General features: G+C 38.0%; 1 protein-coding gene across 3 annotated transcripts; it reads right to left on the bottom strand.

Annotated features, from left to right (window-relative positions):
* Positions 1-5,520: 5,520 nt before the first annotated feature.
* Positions 5,521-9,080, bottom strand: LOC141966486 (parvalbumin, thymic CPV3). Of its 3 annotated transcripts, none has more exons than XM_074919274.1 (5): positions 9,005-9,080; positions 8,346-8,413; positions 7,850-7,982; positions 7,315-7,424; positions 5,521-5,768 (listed from the first exon to the last, which is right to left on the bottom strand). In XM_074919274.1, exons 2-5 carry the CDS (start codon positions 8,404-8,406, stop codon positions 5,743-5,745), a joined length of 330 nt encoding a protein of 109 aa, XP_074775375.1. In that variant the 5' UTR covers positions 8,407-8,413; positions 9,005-9,080; the 3' UTR covers positions 5,521-5,742. The 3 variants fall into 3 exon arrangements, with proteins under 3 accessions (XP_074775375.1, XP_074775376.1, XP_074775377.1); XM_074919275.1 differs by having other exon boundaries at positions 8,948-9,057; XM_074919276.1 differs by having other exon boundaries at positions 7,850-7,947; positions 9,005-9,032.
* Between the last annotated feature and the right edge of the window lie 5,086 nt (positions 9,081-14,166).

The raw sequence follows: 14,166 nt of genomic DNA, 5'->3' as shown, positions 1-14,166 counted from the left end.
GGAGTAAGAAATAGTATTGTATAGTAATATGTTTTGGTTTGTTGAACCTATTTCTAGGTACTATTTGAAGCAGTTCTGTCAGCTGTGTAGTAGCAGACTTAACAAAAAGGTACACTATAAATCACTCTGGGTATTAGAGCTGACAGCTGTAAATAAATACAGCTGACAGCTCAAATAGCTGTTCCATTGACAGTATGTGGTCTAAATGTGTTAACAAATGTGTAGACTCAGCAGTTTGGGATTAGTTTAGCAAATAAATTACAAAATAGCGCTGTGATCCAGCAAAAAGCACAATGCCTGTGTATCCTTGGGCTGCACACTGTGTTAATGCTGTAACAGGCCTTTGTAGCTCTATGTGAAAATACAACACTGCAGCTGGATGCAGGGGTCCTGCTAAGAGTATCGTTCTTCTCCCTCAGATTTCTTTGATGTCAAGGAATGTGAGCAACTATCTGAGTGTCGTGGTGAGTAGAGATGGGTTAATAATGGATGTATTTGCTTTGCAGGATCAGAGATTTTCATAAAGATAGTAACTTTACACTAGCTTTGGTTATGATTAAGGATGCAAAGTTACTGAATAGCAAAAAAACCTCTTTCATGCAAAACTTGAGATAATTAAATACTTTTGACTTAACATGTTTAACAGGCATATTTAACAGGAATGCCTTGAGTGTTGTTACTAGCCTGGATCCATAGTACATGGGAAAGAAAAGCTGGGAAAAGAAGATGAGGAAGGGTCTAGACAGTTAAAAGAATATCAGCTCTGAAGATGAATTATAGTAATATGTTAGTTATTTCCTCACTGATCACAGCAAGAAATTAGAGAGAGAATTACATGAAGAATTGTGCCATAGTTTGACATATTTAAGGCACAGTATTTTTTATGCTTAGACGTTGAATAAAGCCACTCTTTATTCCTTTATATTTTAATTTTAACTATTCACAAACAGGGTAATATGGTACAAGGTATTATGAGGTAAATAATGTGGACATGAAATGGAACTCTGGAGACCTGTAATTTAATGAAATCACAAGTATTCTGGTATTTTCTAACAATGATTTTTTATAGTTGCTGTGTCTAGTGAATAATTTGAGCATACAATGTACAAGTGGTAATTCTGATAACTAGTTGCAACTTCTGTTGGAGTCTGTAAGCATGAGGGTCAGTAGCTGATTTCTGAAAGCTGTCTCATGTCAAATCTTTCTAGCCAATGCAGTTGATGAATGCAGTCCTTATTTCTACCCCATTCATTAAATACATAGTTATAGAAAGTGCCTGCTCATTCACTTTAGTGAGAACCCATATCCATATGTTAAATGGTGGTTAAATATGATAAACAGGGCAAATTGTGCCTGACAAATCTGGTGGCCCTCTACAGCATTGATGGATAAGGGAAGAGGAACTGACATCATCTACCTGGACTTGTGCAAAGCATCTGACACTGTCCCACACAACATCCTTGTCTCTAAACTGGAGAGACAGGGATTTGATGGATGGACCACTCGGTGGGTAAGGAATTGGCTGGGTGGTCGCACTCAAAGAGTTGTGGCCAATGGCTCCATGTCCAAGTGCAGAGCAGCGACAAGGGGCGTCCTCAGGGGTCGGGGTTGGGACCGGCGCTGTTTAACATCTTTGTTAATGACATGGACAGTGGGATGGAGGCACCCTCAGCAAGTTCACCAACACACCGAGCTGTGTGGTGCGGGGACACGCTGGAGGGAAGGGATGTGCCATCCAGAGGGACTGGACAGGCTGCAGAGGTGGCCTGAGCAAACCTCAGGGAGTTCAACAAGGCCAAGGGCAAGGTCCTGCCCATGGGTCGGGGCAATCCCAAGCACAGACACAGGCTGGGCGAGGAGTGGATTGAGAGCAGCACTGTGGAGAAGGACTTGGGGATGTCAGTGGATGGAAAACTGACTGTGAGCCAGCAATGTGTGCTCACAGCCCAGAAAGCCAACCCTGCCCTGGGCTGCACCCAGAGCAGTGTGGGCAGCAGGGTGAGGGGGGGGATTCTCCCCCTCTGCTCTGCTTTTGTGAGACCCCCCCTGCAGTGCTGTGTCCAGCTCTGGGGCCACTAGTATAAGAAGGACACAGACCTGCTCGAGCAGGTCCAGGGGAGGCCACAAAGATGATCAGGGGCTGGAGCACCTCCCTGTGAGGACAGGCTGAGAGAGTTGGGGGTGTTCAGCCTGGAGAAGAGAAGGCTCCACGGAGACTTTCTAGTGGCCTTCCAGTGCTTAAAGGGGCTACTTAAAGGAAAAATGGGGAGGGACTCTTGCTCGGGGAGTGTAGGGGTAGGACCAGGAGTAATGGCTTTAAACTGAAAGAGGGTAGATTTAGATTAGATCTAAAGAAGAGATTCTTCCCTGTGAGGGTGGCACTGGCACAGGTTGCCCAGAGAAGCTGTGGCTGCCCCCTCCCTGGCAGTGTTCAAGGCCAGGTTGGACGGGGCTTTGGGCAGCCTGGGCTAGTGGAAGGTGTCCCTGCCCGTGGCAGGGGGGTTGGGACTGGATGATCTTTAAGGTCCTTTCCAACCCAAACCACATGATTCTGTGATTCTAAATATCTTTAGTTTTTCCTTCCTTGTTGGTCCATAAAGCCCTGCCCAGGAGCTTTCTGAATTACAAGTGCCTACTTGAAACAATTGGAATTCTACATACCATGTCTCTAGAAGGAGGCATTTTGTCTTAGGCCATGGAACATACAGCTATTACTGTTAGTGAGTAAATCCAGTTTGAGTTATCACTCTCATGCATTTTACAAGAACATTCAAAAGTATAATTTAGCGTTTCAGGGATTCCAGTGAAGTGATAAGTTATTTTAACTTTAAAAGTTTCTCCCACTTCAAAAATCCTACAAGCCACCAAGTTTTCCTTTACTTAAAATGTTCTCCCACAGAGAACAGTAATCTGCTGGAGTAGCTGTTGTACTATTAAGGTGTTTTAAGGTACTTTTTTCCTAATGGAAATGCATGGAAAGATTCCTTTAACTAAATACTTCAGATGTTAGAGAGATCTCAGAATATCTTGAGTAAGTGGGTTGTATTCTTTCTGTTTTCATGCTGTAGTGCACAACTTGTATACAGTAATAAATTGTATATAAGAATAATCTATAAACAAACAATTGAGACAAGTTTTGAATTAGTAACGGTGAACAAGATTTTTCTGAAGCCTTTACACACAAACTAGTTGAAAGGATATGTGTCAGGCTAACAACCGCTTCCCTAGTCTTTTTGCTCCTTGCCTCTTGATTGGGCCTATGTACATTTTGTGTAGTTGTTTTACAGGAACTCTAGGTGCAGACAGCTGTGATATAGTCTTCTTTCTGGGAAATGAAGAAAGTTCTAATTTCACTCACAGATTTTTTGTGGGCCATGGCACTGTATGAATCTTCTGTCCACCTCTGTCCAGTGACCTGCCCCAGTAATGTATTGCATCTTAACTGAGAATAACAGAATTTGGAATTTGCCTCTGGGTTTCTTTGTCTAGGTCCGTGGTGCAAAGGCTGAGCCATTGAGAGGAGCTGGAGTTCAGAGTGCAACAGCAAATGGAAGATTCTTTATTTCACATGTATTTGCCTGTCTGACATAATGTGATTAGTCAAGGTCAGGACACTTAATTGTCAGTGAAATGGAGGGCAATTCGGTTGTTACTTACATGTGAACTACTCCAAGACCCTTTTGTCATCAGACTGTTTTTCATTGCATTTCACACAGTTTATTTTTTGTGAATATACTGCAACATCCATCTTACGCTTTGAGAATCTCCATGACTCAGATACTCATGGGTCAGATCCTCAGCTTGAGTAGCTCTGTTTAAGTTGCTGATACTCTAGTGATTTATGCCAAGGGAGCTTATTTCATAACATTAAGAAATATTGTTAAAATTCAATGATCATTTTTTATCAGTTTGTGTTAATTTTGCACAGTAAGAGGAAAAAATGTGGTGACTGTGTTAAATTCTCATGTGTACTGAGTATACCAGCTTACAGACAGCTTGTACACCAAATTAAGCTGCTTACAAACATTTTGAAATGGGACAAAAATTATGGTTTTACTAGTCAACTGCTTAGAATTGTGGATTAATATATACACGGTTTTTTAAAAGGTAGTAGATTTTTCTTGGCTGGCTCTCCAGTACTTGGCTTCCAAAAGAGTATATGGCTGCAGGGAAGACATAGAGGTGAGTACCTGGGGATGAATCATTATAGAATTTGTACTGGGGCAGCTGCCTAGGGTGACTTGGAGGATGGCACTCCATGAACTTTTCTTCACATTGAGTAAAGGGGAATTTTATTTAACTGCTTTTGCTTCAACAATGAACATGTTTGAGGCCAACAGGAATTTTTCTATTACTGCTTTGTTAGGTTTGCAAAATACAGACTGCGAGAGAGAAAAGGGCCAAGCATATTGAAGCATTAGCCATATGGACTTTGTGACTTTTTTTGCTGTGAAAGATACATATTCCTTCTTGCAAGTGCATTCAGATTCTTTAGTCTCTTTCCCAGCAATAGCTGGTTATCTCATAAACAGTTCAGCTCTGGTTTGGGTGTTTTTCTGCACAATTACCAGTATTTGTAGAGATGTTTGAAAAGAAAAAAATGCAGTTAATTTTGAAAGTAGTCATCTGCAGTAAAAGAAGAAATGCAGTGACTAAACCATTCACTTTGCTGAAAAGATTTCTATTGTGTTCTAGTGACTCCTGCAAGCTGCATGTGTGTGAACTGCAGTATATAGCACGTTAATGTTGAGAAAACAATATATATAAAACGTTAATGTTGAGAAAACAAATACTCCATAAGAGCATCTGAACACCTCTCTTTTCTAATGACTGAATTGTTCATAAAAAGACATTTCTTCAGCAACCCCAGCGATGGATGTTTTTATGAAGGACATTTTTAGTACAGCAGACATAGCCCAGAAATACCAGGTAGAGTATGCTGGAGCTTCCTCAACACGCATTTCTACAAATTCCACACTTCCTCCACACTTTTAGTCCTCTCTATTGATAAAGCTAGAAAATACCACAAAGATATCCTTTTCTTCCCCTCTGCTTTTAAAACCTTACAGTTATCTGAAACCTCAAGTCCACATAGACTTTCCTTTCAATTCTTTCTGCAGGAAAGCATGTGGTTTTTACTTTCTTGTTCTCTTAATTGGCTAATGTAAAAAGAGTGAAACTCTCATGCAGGAAGAGTGAAATCTCATGCAGAAACCACTTCTTAAACAAAATGTATGACTGCTTTTCACTTGGAATTCAGTGAGAGATTTTATCCTCACTTACCTTACAACTACATAGGAGCTCCTAATCTTTGATGGAGATCTGACTGTTTTGAGAACTTCAAGCTTAATCCAGAAGGCCTATTGTAAACAGAACTCCCACTGATTTCAAAAGATATTCCATATATGAAGGTCTGATAAGATGAAGATCTTGGAGGGATTAACACTTTTAGTTTAAGAATTCACATATTTCAGCTTAGCAGTCATAAAAAGACACAAGCAACAGTATATGATTAATTTTTATTGGATTTTTTAAGGGAAGTGTCTGCTAAAGGAGAGTTTAGAACATGGTAAATAGTCCACACAATGAAAAAAATAATTAATCGGTGTTTCATTATGTTGCTAAGGCAATGAACAAATAACAGACACTGTCAAGATAAATAAGGGACTCCTGATTTTCAAGGTTTTGGAGTGTCTTGTGCAGATTCATCCCAATTCTATATTATTTGGTCCTTTTGAGCCTCTAAGACTGCACCATTTCCTGGAATTCTGCAAAAGATAAGAGAATATTTACAGTAGAAATATTAAAATGAAAGGATTAGGAGTAAAAGATTATGGTTTATCAAGAGATTTAGAATAGGAATGAACAGAAAACAGTTACCTGATAGATAACCAGAGGAGAAGAAACATGTATGGAAGAGAGACGTTGCCTAAACTTCCTCTTCTAAACAACAGATGGAAGAGCAGTGTTTTGTTGACATTTTTGAGGAATAATAAAATGTTCAGGGTAGGTTTAGCTTCTCTCTGAATAATACTGATCTTAGGCAAAAATAATGGAATGGCTAATACGGAATTTGAATAAGAAGAAGTTAAGAGCTGAAGTAAAGGAATGAAAAGTCCATGTGTCTTATTAGCTGTTTGCAGCGCTTCAGCAGTTGGGGATTATTGATTTGGAGCACCGTCTAAAGCTGAAAACATTGTGCAGTTCCATGTAGTATGATACTGAACTCCTGTGTTGTACAGTAAGATATTGTTATTTGGAAGATCTTTCAAATGTTTGGTTTCTGTGAGTATATGATCAGTCCCATCCCTGAACAACTGTATTAGCATGTAGATTGCTTCATAAATCATGTGTGTTTATTCTGGCACATTTCCTAAGGAACTGGATTTGATTCCTTCTGAAGAAAGAAACAGAAGTGTGCTGTCCTCCTAGTGCAGGGAGCTAGGGAATCTGCACACCAGCACATTCCCTGCGTGCTATTCCCTAAGCCCCTTTCATGCTTGTCTAGGCAGCTTGCTTCTCTCATGGAGCAATCTGCCACTGGCTGCAAGCCTTTTGTGTGAGTGTGAGCTTCCTGCTCAAAATGGGACACAGAAATACAGAATTATGAGCTCAGGAGGTTTCTGCACTGAGCAGCCATTAAATCACACTGGCATTTTCACGGGGTGAGTGCAATATGCTGCTTGCTAAAACAGCTGCTCCTTCCTATCTGGTCGTTAACCTGCCACTGAAGATAAATAGCAGCCATGCCCATGCACAAAGCCTGTTGTGGGATCTCGTGTCGGGTAGTGACACTTGATCATTCTGTTCTTATTATGCAAAACAAATACTGAACTACGGGCTGCTAGCTCTTGCATATTGTGAATGATTTCACTGACTAGTGGAATTTCTGTTGGGAGATAACTGCTGTAAATGAGCTGATGTATGTGCTGTTTATTCTCCTGTGTAGAGCTGCTTCTTTTGTCCTTGATTTTACATTTGTGTATTACAAGTGATGCTAGTGCTGCCTTACATCAGAGCAAGTGGGAGGAGAAATAAGGGGCAGTTCCTTTCAAAACAACTGGAAATTTGTGAGTGAGTGGCAATGAGAAAGTTCCTTAGGGGAGCCTAGGTGGGTTTTTTTGACTTGCTCGTGCAAAAGGAGTTGCAGAGATGAACCTGTGAGATCAGGGACAGCCCTTAAACAGGTTGCTACTCCAAGGGTTTCAGTAAAATCACTGCGGGTACATTAAGGTACCATCAACATAAAAGAGAATGACACATCATTACAATACATCCTGAGAAGCCTTATTCTGTATATAAATAAGTTAATACCTTCAGCCCCAATTTTACCATCCCCATCATGGTCTGCAGTTGCCAAGAAGGTCTTGGTTTCTGAGGTGGTTAACACTCTGGCTCCACACTCAAACCTCTGAAGGAAATACCTAGGAGGAAAGCAACTTTGTGATTTTCACAGAATATTATTCTTTGATGCTGGTTGTATAATCAAGCTGATAGCTATCTATAAATAAATTATTTACCGCAATAGCCAAGTCCTCCAAACAGCGCTTTGTTTGACAAGTTAAATGTTAGTCATACACATTTCTGCTTTGTAAATCCATCCCTGATACAACTGATACTGCCCACTACCAAAATCCAGCCCTGGCAGTTATCTTTTTTCTATACTGTGCATTAAAGGCAGGTATTTACTAATTTTTTTTTTCTCTGGAGGGATTATCTACTTAAATACAACTTCCACAATCTGCTGAAGGTCTTATCAATGTTTAGCATAACTTGTGCTTTACAGAACAATTCTAGAAAGAAAAAAGTGCTGATTTTTGGATAGCCTCTAAATAGTTAAAATTCTTACTTGAGTTCATCTTCCTCAATAAAGCCACTTTGATCATTGTCGAGAATCCGGAAGATCTCCTTGAGCTGGCTGCTACTCTTTTTAGACATCCCACTGATCTGAAAGAATTTTTTGGGACTAAAGGAATCTGGAGCTGAAAATAAATTAACAAATAAATTAACCCCAGACCACTGCATTCACTGTTCCTAAAGGATCTGAGGATGCTGCTTTTTTACATTCTATTTGTTCTAAAAATGAAGGATAGAGAAAGCCTGTCAAAGAATGAGCTTTGCCATACTGCACCATACCCTCCTAAACATCAAAAAAACCTCACATGGGGATAAGTTACAAACTGACAATATAAACCAGTCATGAACAAATATACTGTGACAGCTAAGTAAAGAGATTACAGAAATCTGTTTACAGTATGTGCTTCTTCAGTATTCCTTGGGGCCTGAATTAAACTTGCCATGTGTTACACAAAATAATAGATTTTTAGTTTTAATTGTTTTCTCACCTTGGCAGTCCCGCAGAGCAGCAGCAATATCAGAAGGGCTTAGAATGTCTGTAAGGCTCATTTTAAACCTGTGCAAAATAGTATATTGCAAACAGATTTGTGAAAAGCAATATGAAGAATACTGTGTAGAATATGTAGAATACTATATGGCTAACAAGACTTCTCAGGGTAAATGAATCTAATCAATCAAACCAACATCGCTCCTATTCCTAAACAAATCAGAAGATTTAGTACATTACTTCCTTAAAAATAGCAGTGCTGAAATAATACTTTTTAATGAGATGGATTACGTGAATGATGTTGTGAGTTGATGGTCAATTTTGTATCATTTACCTGCTTTTATCCTGTTTAAGTACAACACATTTTTAAACTCTATGTAACTGTTAATCTAATAATTAATCTTACTAGAATGCATGGCATCTGGCAATATAAATAACAGTATATGCAGTGGAAAACAGAAAGTCAAGAAGGTTTGCTTCTGTTTTCTCCCCCAACAGCTCTGAAGAATAAAAAGAAAACTGATACTTATCTATATAATGTCCATCCATATGTAATACCAGCAATTAAAAGAAAAATCTTAGAACAATGGTTATTGTACTTACTACTGGTGCAGCTCTGCACAGGAATTTCATTTAATTAATCTCAAGTCAGCTGCTCACCTTTATAGTTTTCTCAGCTCGGTAAAGGAAAAATAGCTGAGGAGATACCAGGCAAAATAGTAATGTTGGATCTGGCTTGCCACTCTGGCTTATAAAGGATTCAAAAGGTGACAATAACCACTACTTAGGTTACTGTTTCATGGATCAAATGTTTGATTTGAGACCTGGCTCAAATTTCTTCCTTAACTAATTAAACTTTTCTTTCTATTTATATCCTAAGATAATATGGACAAGAAGAACAGGTTTTTTTATTAAATCCGCTTGCGCTTAATTAAGTACAACTCTGTCATCAAAACATAGCCTTTCAATCCCCAAGTATGCTAAAGATTTTCAGTTAACCTCTGGACCTTAAAGTCACTCACTGGAAGATGATTCCAGTAGTCAAATCCTTATGAAAAGAAACTAGTTTGGTTTCCCTAAGTCTTATAATCCTTTGGAATGTATAAAGGAAGTTGGAGAGGAAAGCTCAGAGGTGACAATGTGTCATTCTGGTAACTTGTCACTAGGATAGAGGAAAGCATGCTACACTTTGGGGTGAGCTTTCTATAGTAAGCTTCATTTCATATTTCCTGACCGTTTTCTAAATTACAGCGCCGTCCGTGATCAGGGGTAGAACAGAAACCAATGCCTTCAGTGTCAGCAAAGCTGAATAAGATAATCCTGTTGTCTGTATTCCTTGGGAGATGATGTATAATCAGATGGCCTACTTAATAATCTCTTTTGAAAATTTTAAATTACATGAAATCAATAATAGACTTACCTGAAGTTGTAGGAATCAGACTTTGTTAGTGTGGAGATAGATTTATATACATTTTACAACACACACTCTTACAGTCTATTCCCTTAATATGAAAATCTATTTCCTTAATATGAACTAAGTGGGGGTTCATTATATATTTCAAGTGCATTAATTTTTTAAAAAATACTTAAGAAAATTTGCAACAGTAGATATGAGGTTTTCCTTCTCAGAAAAAAAAATATTTCCATCTTTAAGGGCGTTTATGTAGACAGAATTCTAGGATGAACACCAATAAAAACCACATGTATTTTGGTTAGAGTTTATTGTATAACAGTCTATTAAGGTACCTAAAGTAATGTTCTCCTAATACATGCGCATTGTTTTATTTTTTAGTGAATGGAAATAGCATGGTACACTGAACAAGTAATATTTTTTATATTAGCAAAAGTTACAAATTGTGCTGTGGAGTAGAGTAGCGATATAACTAAGCCTTGGTGTAAGTTAATGGACTACAGTGGGTTTACTCCTGATTGGTTTAATGACAGTGAGAATAGTATCAAACATGACAATTGTTCCATAGCACCTGTTGGTCTGAATTTGGATAGAGAAATATAGGGTATAATTAACATGAAAATGCAGACATCATTTAGTGGTACTTTTACCTTTTTTGCGATCTCTTTTGAATGCAAAAGAAGGTGGCATAAATCACAAATAATCAGATTTAAGTTAAATTCCAAATATCAGCTGTCTAGTAATGAAAGAATCCTCTCTTTGTCTCTTTCAGTAGGAAAACTGTTTATGGTAGTCTGGAAGAACACTTTTCTGTTAAACCTAAGAACCATGGGCTGTTCTAAATTAGTATTGTCTGATTAAAACAAATTGAACGATGCTGATTCGTATAAGTTTAAGATCTGGTCTCTGGTCTTTTGGTGTTCTTTCTGTTTATCTTCTTTATTCAGTACTATATATTCATATTGATTTCTCTCTGAGGTTTGCACGATATTATGATCTATCAGATAGTGGCAGTGGGAAGGAAGCGCGTACTGTGCTTTCTACAGAATCATCCTGAAATAGTTTTCATCCTTGAAGATACCTTTTTGAACTCTTGTGATTTTTCTCCTTTATGATGAGCTCAAGTTGATATGAATTTGAACAGAAGGAGGTTTTTACTGATTCCTCTTGACACTTCTATTGCCAAGATGTTTCTAGAGAAAAGGTTTTTTTAGACATCTGCGATAGTGCCATAGATGTTACTTTATAGGAGGCTTCCTTTATTTCTGCTTGCTCCTACACACTGCTCATTGAACTGCTTGCTTTGTTTAAATTTTTGACTTGCCATACAACACTAATTATCAAAAGTTAATGAGAATAAGGAAAATGAAATGAAGTAGAGGAAAAATATGAGATCAAGGCAAGCATATAACACTCAAGCTCAAAATATATCTGCAACTAATTCAGGCGTTATATTCATATAAGCACCAAATGCTCAACGAATGACATCTGGTTACCTCATACACTCTGCCATGGCACACAGGGTGCTGAACTGGTTTTGTGTGTATTCAACAGTAGTAAAGTAGCCAGAATTAGTATTATATTAAAATATGATCTCAAATAAAAGTGAGCTAATTGCTACAGTAAGTTCACTATTATTGCTTATGAAGGGATCTTTTAATGTTTGAAATTCAACACTTGACAACAAAAGTGATGCGAATCCTGGCTGAAAGATGGTTTACAAAAGCCTAAAAGAGCTGAATTTCAGAATCAAGTTGATGTCACTGTATATTGATACAGGTGGGAATCTAGGGTTACTGGGTTTTATTTATTTATTAATGACACTTCATCTGAAGTACAGGTTTCCCTCTGCTACAATTAGAATGAAATAATCAGGGATGAGTATATTATATAAAGGGATATTTTAAGTAGATAATGTATTTTACAGTTAAATTATCTGCCTGTTTTCCTTACTTCTGTGGGTATGTGTTAGCTTTGGTGATTGTAATCACTTTAGGGCTTCAAAAACCGAGATCTATAAAAGAAATGTTCTAAAAGTTATTATATAAGCAATGTAATGCTATAAAGAGAATACATAATAATTCAATCATAACAATAGCTTCTAGGTAATGGACAGTTAACAATAGTGCAAAATCTGGTACAGAATCTGAGTATTGCAGTTTCCAGAAATGTTTAGCACTTGTTCCTATCAAATTCAAGAAAAACTATTAATTTTTGTTTGTTTATTTGTTTTCAGTTCTTGCTCTACTAGGGGCATTTGAAAATGCCTATGAATTGTTCATGTGAAGTTTCATGTACTTCTATAACTCCTTGTTTTGCCCCAAGGTGTTTTCATGTGCAGTATATACAGGAATAGTAAAGCCTTTCTTTGTTCTTGTGGTTTCAGACTTCCAGAACTGACTGTGAAGGTGTAGTTCTGAGAAACACAGAACATTCATATTGAGGAATTCTTGCTAGGAATCTAAACATATATACCCACTGTTTTCAAATCAAGTACCATTCACTTCTCTAATAAACAAAAGAAAATTGTGTTTTGGTAAATCATTGACAGGTTGTGGACTAGTCTTGTACTCTTTGTGTTCTGTTTGGTATAAAGTACAGAGTTAATTAGCAGTGGCAATCAACCAAAGACATGACTTCAAGCAGATGCAAAAGAAACATCAGCAGTTGTCTCAGATGAGATCAGAGGAGAGGTGTTAACCTGAGACCAACTACAATAGTGTAAAGAGATGCTGTAGCAGCTGTTGTAAAACCCACACAACTCCGTCTTTCAGCCCTGGTTGTGTTAGGGCCAGAACAATTGTGTCATGATCCTGGGTAACAGATTCTGTCTTTGTAATGAGTTTGGAAATAACTAAAATAGATACCCAGTAATCTATGTGTTTGATCATTAATGCTGACGTCTCAATGGTGATGTCAGAGAACCTTCGTGTGAATATAGCTATAATCACTGGAAAGGGCCTTTATAACAAAATTAGTTATATCCTGCCACTTCAGATGTCTCTTAAGGCACATGCTTTAATCACATGGGAATAATTACAGCATCTGATTTGAATGGCTGCTTGGGCCGTAGTGTTTTACTATGTTTAACAGAGAAGTTTAAGAACATGGTTTAGTATTTGACTTTTTTGGTACTGTGCATTATTACAATAAAGGATGAAATCCAGGCCTTGGAAGCCTCAGTGACAAAACTTTCTTTCCTTGCAGCAAGTAGAAGGTATTACCCAGAGCACTGAGGAGAGATCCGGACTGTAGACTCCAAGATACAAGATACATCCTGTGGCACTGTGGGTCTGGAGCTAGACTAAGACAGGTACTTCTCTCACCGTTAGGAGAAATGTCTTGTGTACTTTCCTCAGTTTAAATTATATCCTTATCATTCTGTGTAAATGAGATTGATTCCTGTTTGTAAATGATAGCAGAATAGACTAATATAACTGGTTAATAGTGTAACTAATTCATAGAGATTGGTCTGATCAGGATATTTTTTCACTTAAAGAGCTGTCCTGGAAGATCTCTGCCAGCATTTGATATGCTGTGTGTTTGCTTTTAAATGCATTTGCAAGTGCTTCTGTGACTCAGTACACAATTTCCTGTCTCTGACCCTAAATATAATTGTCTAAGATGTTTCTGCTGTCAGAATTATAGACAGTGTCAGATCTTCAAAAGTAATCTTTAAAAAGTAATCTTTAAAAGCCTAAATTATTCAGGTATTTTGTGTATTTTAAAAACTGCCCTAAGGTTGGAGTCTGTGGAATAATCTGCATGCTGCCTTTTGTGACATGTAAAAGATATGTACAGTGGTACTATACTGTTACAAAAGGTTTTTTGCACATGGCTGTATTTCACTATGACCCACAGTGTAAGAAACCGTGGTAAAATAAAACAAATAGCACTGAAGTGGTTCCAACTATTTCTGTAGTCACTGCTTGTCCTCATGGGTGTGAGTGGGATTTCTGCCATTAATTGCTGCAGTAGGAGGATGTATAACCCTTAGTGAGGTATAAAGTAAAAATACCCTATAATTAGAGTTAACCTTATAAATAATCATCAGAAGTCACTTGTTTTACAGAAATGGCCTTCTGAATACAGGAGATGCAGGTGTCTAGATTCAGACAAGTGCTTAAAACACATGTGTAAAGCATGTGACAAAATTCTGTTTATAAAAGGCAACCACATATTTAGGGACTCTGGTGGAAAGAGCTGGATAGAAACACTTGCAGAATGCAGGCCATGGTCTCAGACCTCCAGATCTACGATTCTAGAATAGTGTCCTTTACTTTAAGGGAGCTGTGTGGCAATGTATGTTTATGATCATGCAGCACTCTTTCCAGCTGTGGCCTTACAAGCACAATTTGAAGTGCTTTCTTCAAGCACATGATAAGCAGTTACAGAAATTTCCCAGTACCTG

Source organism: Athene noctua, chromosome 15 (genome assembly GCF_965140245.1).
Source record: "Athene noctua chromosome 15, bAthNoc1.hap1.1, whole genome shotgun sequence".
NCBI classification, from domain to species: Eukaryota; Metazoa; Chordata; class Aves; order Strigiformes; family Strigidae; genus Athene; species Athene noctua.
This window is presented reverse-complemented; position numbering and strand designations above follow the sequence as displayed.

Bases quoted from the DNA above. Each gene is read 5' to 3' on its own strand.
- LOC141966486 (XM_074919274.1), bottom strand. From the start codon at position 8,406: ATGAGCCTTACAGACATTCTAAGCCCTTCTGATATTGCTGCTGCTCTG. The intron at 7,983-8,345 runs GTGAGAAAACAA...ATTTATTTTCAG, and splicing joins TGCTCTGCGGGACTGCCAAG to CTCCAGATTCCTTTAGTCCC. The intron at 5,769-7,314 runs GTATTAACTTAT...TATCTTTTGCAG, and splicing joins TGGTAAAATTGGGGCTGAAG to AATTCCAGGAAATGGTGCAG.